We start from the raw sequence: 9,663 nt of genomic DNA, 5'->3' as shown, positions 1-9,663 counted from the left end.
CTTATTTGATGAGTGTATTTGCCAAAAAAAAAGACACTGGGAGGATTTTACATCGTTATTTCAATTTAAGCTTAACTGGATGGCTACCTTACCTAAAGGCCAGTAAGCCTATCATCACTATTGTGCAAATTAAATGTGGTTAGGAGGCCGATTTATCTTTGCTTTTAATACAGTATGTTTGATCGGTGGTAATAATTTCCCCCGTTGAAGGTATCTTTTCTAGAACAATAAATAAGTAATAATTCCCCGAACTTGTCAACTTAATGGTAGGAAATTATATTGAGTCATTTATGCAAATCTTGTCAGTATTTTTGAGCATTTAAAACACATTCAGTAGGAAGACTATGAACATACCAATACTTTAGGCCTGTAATGTTTGTGTGCACTATTCATTTTAAATTGAGCAGTTAACATGTAAAATTACTGAACGACATAAACTCGAGTGATTGAGCTTTTTGTTGGTGTAGTTAAGTAGTGAAGTAAACAGACGCTGCTGTTCTGTGTCCTAACCCTGTAAGTTATATATACGCATACTTTATATATACACTTGTACACTTATGTAGTTCATTATATAAGTGACCACAGTCTGACTTTATCTTTAGCCTCGACCCATGACACACAGCTGACAACCCAAGTCCTACACACACACACACACACACACACACACGCACACACACACACACGCTCCTGCGCATATATACACTTATGCATACACTAATGGCATGTAATGGCGGTCTAACAGCAGGGCCATTTAATGTAACCTGCATGGGACCTTCGTCTCATATGGCCCATTGTGTTACTGTAGATGGAGAGACACATGGCGTGGCCCGGACTCACGCAGAGTAATCCTCACATCACTTTAATGAGGAGTTAACACACTCTGACCTCAATACTCACACGCACGCACGCACACATGCACGCACGCACACACACGCACGCACACACACACACACGCACACACATAATTTTCCACTATATGAGCATGTAGACAGTTGCAGTAACATCATTAATGACTATTTAAAACACAGAATCAAACCCGTCAAAGCTGTAAAATGACAGCCTACGAGAAAATAAATGTAAAGCAACAAAAAAGGAGACAAAATTCACAGCAGGACCCTCAGAAAACTCTAGACTAGGTCCGTCCCAACGCCCCTCCCATGCCCCCCCTTCCCCATCTGCCTCCCTCTCTCTCTCCCTCTCTCTCTCTCTCTCTCTCCCCCCCTCTATTCTTCCACTTATTTCTATAATCACGCTCCTCTTCCTTCCTTCCACCCTGTCCGCAACTTTCCACCCAGTTTCCCCCAGTAACAATTTAGACCTCCACCAGTCCCTCAGTCGGCACCACATGCCTTTCGACTGATCCGTCTCTCACTCAGTCTGCCTCTCCATCACACACACACGCACACACGCACACACCACTGTGGCCCTCTCCGTCAGCTCTGCCATAATGCTCCGTTACCTTATCAATCGTGATCGATCCAGCCACAGAAATGTAAGGTCCCGCTCTCTGTCCCTGTGCAGCGAGCTCTCGGTTCTCTCTATCCACCCTTCCTCTGTCAATCTGGCCACAAACCCCTCTTTCCTCCCTTTATCCCGAGGTAAGATACTTACTTTTCAGATAAAGCATATTATGATAAATCGGCTGAACTCTGCGCGTGTGTGTGTGTGTGTGTGTGTGTGTGTGTGTGTGTAGTGTGAGTGTGTTACTGTCACACACACATACACTATAAGCACACAGTGTGCACACAGAGACAAAAATACAGTGTGTGTATCAAACAACATGATGTCAGAGGTACTTAACAGCTGGAAAAGTGTTAGTGTGTTTATATAATGTGTGTGTGTGTGTGTGTGTTGGTGTTTTGGGACGTGAGGGTTTTTGGCGTACGTCATTAATCATTCAATAATAGAGACACAAACACAAATGATTAGAAGCCCGGCGTCCTCGTCGTACACACAAAAAGCCGATTGGGATCAAACGCATGTAACAAAGGCCTGTTTACCAGGGAGGATTCTGGGAAAATGTTGTTTCAGTACTCTCAGGAATGAGCCCTCAAACCGAGAAATGAGCATTTATGCATTTCGGTTCCCTCATCTGGAAGGGAATGAGTATCTTTTAATGGGTTTTTGGTTAAGGTCTGCGGTTAACACAGGCTTAATATTACGTAATAGAATATCTTTATTGTCATTGTAGAAGTACAGTGATATTAAGATGGCAACCTCTGTATTGATGCTATGGAATCCATAAAAAAGTTTAAAAAAAATACTAAATAGGGTAAAAGAACAAAAGGCTTTATAGACATTTCAGAAATGTTTTAGTATTTACTTGTTCTTATATTTTTCTGTTGTTTATTTATTTCTATTAATGTCTAATGTGTTTTTTTGTTTTTGTTTTTGCATGCAGGGTGTTCTTAAGTGTCCTGAAAAGGGCCCATAAATGTGTTATTATTTATAATTAAAAAACAAAGTGACAGTACCCAACGTAACGTTCTGTTCTACGACATAAAATACATCAGTAAATCATTGAATTTTGAAGATTTTACGTGTCTTAAAAAAGCTAACGGTGCGACGGTGTACTTCCTTTACAGCCTGTTTACTTCTGGCCACTGCATTTACACGTCTAAAACCATAAATGAGGCATTCGTGAAGGTTATCCTGCTGAACAAAACCTTTAAATATCATAAACTTTCGTTCCTCACAGAGTTTTTTTCCTGCAATAATGCCAATACGGAAAATCTCTTTGACTTATTGTCGAGGGAACCAGGGCGAAAGTAAGTTTCCTTGCAGCACTCTCTAGAAATAAAGAAGGTAGGCCTGTAGTTTCTGTTTATTTAAAAAAAAAGGCCCAGGAGGCTTCATCACAACGACGATTGTGTATGTTGAGTCAAACTTCAATTCCGAATCATTTTTGATCCGTTTGAGTGGTTGTACGGTTGATTTAACAGTATAATAATACTTCTGTGCTTTCTTTTCTTTCCTTTTTTACTGTAATTGTCTAAAATGAGTTTGTTCTCTGGCTCTCAGTCGTTGGAGGACGCAGGATACACGTGTGCTAATGAAATGGGATGTAAGAAACGGAGCATATGGGCGAATGTTCTCCGACAAAGTGGAATGGGAGGTTCGGGTCAACAAGGGGAATAAAAGAGTTTGGAGAAAATGAAAAGTAAATGAAAATACAATGGCTGTTTGCCTTCGGGGACATGTATGCGTGCTTGTTTCAAAATGGGATGTTTATGAAATGCTGTGTGTGTCCGTGTATGTGTGTGTGTGTGTGTGTGTGTGTGTGTGCCTGTGTGTGTGTGTGTGTGTGTGTGCAGGAGTAAAGATTAGATGAACTAAGCCTCTTATGTGCTGGTTGTCCTTAATTTGCGTCTGCTCTGGGTCCTAGTGCGTCCAAACCACCAGTGAGTAGTCCTTCAGAACTGAGCCATTTCCACACAAATGCCCCAAAACATCATGTCATGCAACAATAATACACTGAATAATATACTTAAACTATAATGTAGTCTAGTATTTATATGCCCATGTTTTAAAAAACTCTTTTTTTTAAACGGAAACATTAAAAAGAATGATTCAAATTAATACAACTAGACAACCAACATCATTAAAGTCTGTTATGAACATTTCTGTCCCATGAAAACCCGTAAATGAAGAGTTTCTTGTAACTTTTTTGATCATTTACTGTAGATTAAATATAAACCAAATGAGCAAATCACTTATTTAATCTCTATAGGACTATTCAGTGTGTGACTGTTTAGTGCTTATTTTATGTGGTGGAGTAAACTATAACTATCCCCATGAGAATATAGGGTGTAATTTGCATGTAGCAATGTATTTGAGATACATTTATATTTTTTTTATTACAATTAAAGGACTCTTGCATTCATCCAAACTTAATCAAGTGCTATGTCGGTGAAATCTAAGCTTATTACTTAATTAATTGTGACTTTTTCTGTCTTCCATTAGCCTATCTTGTATTATTGTTGTTGTATTATTAAATAAAGCTAAATGAAAAAGAAAATATGGACTATATGTGAGACAAAAAGCAATTGATCATAATATGGGATAGACCTGATTTGTTGTTTTTTAAAATAGTTTTTTTTTTTTACATCTTTTAAATCAAAATAACCCGAAAGTGCATTGAAATATGTTAAACTGTGAAGAAAAGGCTACTTTAGCCTGCAATTAAAGAAAAAATGTAACAGTCTGAGCATTTAGACTGGAAGCAGGTGCGTCAAGTGCGCGCGTGCACATCGGTGCGCGCTCTGAGGCATATCTGAGGTCTCGCGCCGGGTTTTTTTTTCTCTCTTTCTGTCAGTTGGAGGTCTCGAGACATTCTTGTCGTGGGACTCCCCACAGTTAGCTCGCGGAGTCTGCTGCACGAGCTACAACAAACAAACAAACAAACAAACAAAGCGTACCTGCAGGTGAGGCGTCCACTGGAGACGGAAGGTATCCATACGTGTCACACACACACACACACACACACCCACACACACACACACACACACACACACACACACACACACACACACACACTCACCTCAGCAGGTGAAGACATTTTATTGGAGTTTGGGAAACGTTCAAACGCGCCGGTGAAGTCTCTCTGTCGCTCCGTGTGTGTCTTTATATCTCCGCTTTGGCTTTACAGAGCCCGATAAACCCCTTATACAGTTTGGGCTGTAGCTACATGGGTGTGTGTGTGCGGGTGTGTGTGTGTGTGTGTGGATTTTAAACTATAAGAAATCCGATTCAATTAACAAGCGCAGAGAATCGGCTTTGGACACTGTGAAATTGCCTCTGAGCGGAGGATGGCACAGGACAAACACAAAGAGAGGAGGCACCACGGAACTGCCGCGCACACGGGCTCTGACAACACCAAACACCCGAGGCCTCTGCGAGAATACAATACATATAATAATATATGTAGGCTATAATAAAACTATATCAACGAAATGACCCTTAATAAAAAATAATACAGCATATGTGAGCTCTAATATTAAGATGCTTAGTATTTAAAGCCTTATGGAAAGTGTATACCTAATACAACAATATGTGATCCTCTGCCTTAAATTATTTCAGTAGAAATATTTAATATTTCATTTTTTATTGGACTATATAATTGTTGCCTGCTTTATGTCAAGTTACAAATGTGTTTTAACACATTATCCTTCTATAACTTCTCTCAATGCGCGTTTCTAACATTTACATAAAGAACATGTAAAGGGCTGCCAATAAATTATGCAAATCAACCAGCCACACATGATACAGGACAGGACATTATTCTGATTATTATACTAATAATTATTATTATTGTTATTGACTGTAGCGAGTGATTGGATGAATGGGCCTGAGGGAGCATGTTGGGGATCAGAAGGGGATTTAATAGCAGAACAACGCGCTCTTTGTGCTGCCTTTAATCCGGCCTGTACCCCCTTCTCCGCCCCTCGGTTGCTCTACCTCTGCCTCCACACTCGGGCACGGTCGTCCAATTATTCCAGGAGGCCAATTTCGAAAATGGTTGTTAACAATAAAACCTGGAAAAAGAATCGAAAAGGCTCAGATACTTATAGAACATTCACCATAGTTGTGTTAAGAAAACCTGCCAACTTCTCTCCTAATTTCTCTCTCTCTTTTTAATTTGAGTTATTGCTTGTTTTCAAATTATTATACAATATCTAAATTATACATAGGCTATGTATCAACAGGTGTCAGTGCCGATGCTGCTGGAACAATAAGTTGCAATGGTCACTGAACGTTTCAACGCATCTGAATATATGAGATATGTCAAGTAAATCTAAACAATTCATATGTAGCTCTGCAGGTCCAACAATGAATACATAATGACGGTACGTGGTATGTGCGCGCGCGTCACAGAGAGAGAGAGAGAGAGAGAGAGAGAGAGAGAGAGAGAGAGAGAGAGAGAGAGAGGGAGGGCTCTGGGTGTCTACTTGGGTAAGAAGTTACTTCTAATTAGCCAGCTTCCTCTTGCTCGCCTCACTTGTCCACTGTGCAGATCCAGATCCTCTCCTCAGGGACCAGGTACCGCCAGAGGCCTCCACTACATTTTCAGCACCCATCAGACCGCAGACGGCCGAAGTGCCGTGGAACTGCTGCTTTTGGTACCTTTCACCTGGCGACGTCCGTGCGCACTGCAATTACGCACGACTTTGGATGGAGAAATAGCATCATAGCGCAGTGCTTTTTTTTTTTAATGTGCCATCTTAATTTATAGTCTCGGATTCGTTTAGGTGTCGTTCTTCTTATCTGGGTAGAAGAAGCATAACAGTTACGCCAGCTCTCGAAGCCAGTGGTGTTTTTACGCATCGGGTAAAACGTTAGAACCACAGGTGGCTGGCTCGACAGCACTAAGTCAGAGGCTACGAAGGCAGGGTAAAAGACAAAAACAACAACTTAGTGACAAACAACCCAGGGTAAAAGAAAAACAGAGAGGGAGGGGTGATTGAAAAGCGAGAGAGAGATAGAGAGAGAGAGAGAGAGAGCGAGGGAGAGAGAGAGAGAGAGAGAGAGACACCCCCCAGAGACTAGCTAGGAGACCCGGCCCCCGGCCTGAGAGAAGGAGAGAGAGAGTGAGTTAGTGAGGGAGTGTTTTAAAGCCAACAGGAGGCATGATGTCCTACATTAAGCAACCCCATTACGCCGTGAACGGGTTAACGCTGTCCGGCCCGGGCATGGATCTGCTCCACTCCGCAGCCGTTGGATACCCCAGTAAGTAATAACATTTGACGTATATGATTGTATATATATATATATTTTTAAATGATTTAAACATGTGGTTTAATTGTAGTTTCCAGTGGAAAAAAATGTAATTTTGCAGAATTTCAATGGTAGAAACTGAAGGAATCACCGGAAAGTGTCATCTTATGCGTAAAAGTGTGCAAAAAAAGGGACAAATGAACTTGCATGTCATATTTTTTTATTTATTTTCAGTAGTCTTGTGCTTTAGAAGTATAGATATATGTCTGATGCTTCTGCCATCAGAACATGTGTCCTTTTGACCTATAAGTTCAGCGGATTACGGAGTCAAAAACACAATAAAAACGTGTGAATGGAAGCGCAGCCTGTTCTCACACGGACTTAACATCGAAACAGACTCCAATCTGTTGCTCTTACCCTGTAACCTATTTACAAAAGGGTGCTCATTGTACTCTGAGTTTGTGCCATACTGTTTTGACATGACACGTCTTATATGATATTGTTTGGATCGGCATCTGTCGTTCTCGAGAGGAGAGTTTTGGATGAGGAGATGCCGAGGTTTGGCACCGGTGACAGAAGGCGCGTTAAAGCTCGGCCTTCTTAGACGAGGGTCGGAATCGACGGAGAGTCGAGAATAAATGCGCTGGAGTGACTTTCGTTTCTTAACTTTGTATATTTCGATTCTAACGCCTTTGGTTAGGGAATATAAAACCAAACGACTCGTTGTGTAATTATATTCGATCCAATAAAAACACATTATTCCACTCGACTCCCCGTTTCTTCTGAGAACACGAGAAGCCACTATTGTTCGATAAAAATGATCGAATAATTCATTCAACTTCGCTCGGTATTTTTTGCCAGACGTGTCGACTTACAGTTTATGAAATTTTGATGCATTTTATTTGCTACTTCAAGAGAAAGAACTCAAACAATTTCCCTGATTCATAAGCAACCCTTTAACCTTTATGTCGGGGAGCTCCTTATTAAAATAGCGATATTACGCATTATGGAATTTCTATTTAGATTATAACTTTGTGCCATTTCCAATATATCGGACTCTTGAATTGTGCGTTTTTTTTTAAATGTATGGGTAAAGTATTTAATACACGACTTTTACAACTTTGGTGCAGAATCCTAAGGATATATGTATTTTTCTTTCTTGCAGACACCCCGCGTAAACAGCGTCGGGAGCGCACCACCTTTACACGCGCACAGCTGGATATCCTCGAGGCTCTGTTTGCCAAAACGCGCTACCCAGACATCTTCATGAGGGAGGAGGTGGCCCTCAAGATCAACCTGCCAGAGTCCCGAGTCCAGGTAACACATTACAAACAATTCATTATAGCATTGTCTTAGAATTCTATGTTTTATTATTGGATTACATTCTACCATCATTCATTTTGATGCAAAAAAAGAAATCACCACTGGCTGACTGAGAGGAAGCAAGGGATCTGTGTGTGTGTGTGTGTGTGTGTGTGTGTGTGTGTGTGTGTGTGTGTGTGTGTGTGTGTGTGTGTGTGTGTGTGTGCGTGTGTGTGTGTGAGAGAGAGAGAGAGAGAGAGAGAGGTTCCCACACAATAGCAGTTTTTTCCAGTTTTATCTGAAACACTAATGTGAGATATATATAATGAAGTAGTGATTACATAACTAACCTCGTCTCTGATGCACCCCTGCCATCCTCCAGGTCTGGTTCAAGAACCGCCGTGCCAAGTGCCGCCAGCAGCAGCAGCAGAGCACGGGCCAGTCCAAACCACGGCCTCCCAAAAAGAAGGCATCCCCCGCTCGTGATGCCAACTCTGAGGCCAGTGTCAACCCCACCAATGGACCCTACAGCCCTCAACCTCCTCCTCCAGGCACCGCCATCACCCCCAGCTCCAGCTCTGCCAGCGCCACGGTGTCCATCTGGAGCCCAGCCTCCATCTCCCCGCTGCCAGACCCCCTGTCTGCCTCCAGCACCCCCTGCATGCAGCGCACCACCGCCTACCCCATGACCTACACCCAGGCCCCAGCCTACAGCCAGAGCTACGCAGGCTCCTCCTCCTACTTCACTGGCCTGGACTGTAGCTCCTACCTGTCCCCCATGCACCCGCAGCTGTCGGGCACCGGAGGCGCCCTGAGCCCCATCACAGCCTCTTCAATGGGTGGGCTCAGCCAGTCCCCAGCCTCACTCTCCTCCCAGGGCTACACAGCAGCCTCGCTGGGCTTTGGAGCCGTCGACTGTCTAGACTACAAGGACCAAGCTGCCTGGAAGCTCAATTTCAATGCCACTGACTGTCTGGACTACAAAGACCAGAACTCCTGGAAGTTCCAGGTCTTGTAGATAACAAGAAGTGGGAGGTGGGGCGGGAAGGGGATAGGGGAAGGAGTGAGAAATCAAAGCATAGAGTGAATAACCCCAGATAACTTTTGGTGTGTTGTAGAAGAAGGAAAGAGACCTCGGGGACACAGAAATCAATTAATCATATCGGTTGAAGAACTAATCAGCTGAAATAAAGTCTTCATTTTGTTGCTGTTTCAGAAAAAAAAAAATATGTGTGGAAATAAACTGATCTGTCGATACTTGGCTCGGTGATTGTAACAAAGAGATGACAGTAGTGCTCCTAGTGTTTAAGCGACACAGAAAAACCCAGTGGACTGGGCTGTGTGAAAGGAAAACAATTGCGATTGCGATATTTGTAAAATAAAATCTGATTAGTGAGAAAGATTGTGCAGCTCAGTTGTATCAGGGCCGAAATTGTAGTGATTTAAATACAGTATAGCTATAACACCGATGACGAGATCGTGTAAAGTGAACATGTATTAACAAACGTGGCCACCTGTCACATGCTGAGTGGATCCTCTTCATTGATGACTCAGTACTTTTGGTTTATTGAACTTCCACCTGGGTCCCCTCGGACCCACATCTGAAGCACATCGCAACGGTGTCAGCGACCTCCAAGTTTACTGCAT

General features: G+C 42.4%; 1 protein-coding gene across 2 annotated transcripts; it reads left to right on the top strand.

The window, feature by feature from the left end:
• Positions 1 to 6,626: 6,626 nt before the first annotated feature.
• LOC310947567 (homeobox protein otx5-like) lies at positions 6,627 to 9,034 on the top strand (the record flags this gene model as incomplete). Of its 2 annotated transcripts, none has more annotated exons than XM_083914413.1 (3): positions 6,627 to 6,726; positions 7,880 to 8,031; positions 8,399 to 9,034. In XM_083914413.1, the coding sequence occupies 3 exons, from the start codon at positions 6,627 to 6,629 to the stop codon at positions 9,032 to 9,034; spliced, it is 888 nt and encodes a 295-aa protein (XP_083770539.1). The 2 variants fall into 2 exon arrangements, with proteins under 2 accessions (XP_083770539.1, XP_083770538.1); XM_083914412.1 differs by having other exon boundaries at positions 6,627 to 6,730; positions 7,854 to 8,031.
• Between the last annotated feature and the right edge of the window lie 629 nt (positions 9,035 to 9,663).

This window comes from Echiichthys vipera, assembly GCF_963691815.1.
Source record: "Echiichthys vipera genome assembly, chromosome: 5".
In the NCBI taxonomy this organism is placed as follows: domain Eukaryota; kingdom Metazoa; phylum Chordata; class Actinopteri; order Perciformes; family Trachinidae; genus Echiichthys; species Echiichthys vipera.
Note: the sequence above shows the minus strand (reverse complement) of the source record. Positions and strands in the feature narration are given on the sequence as shown.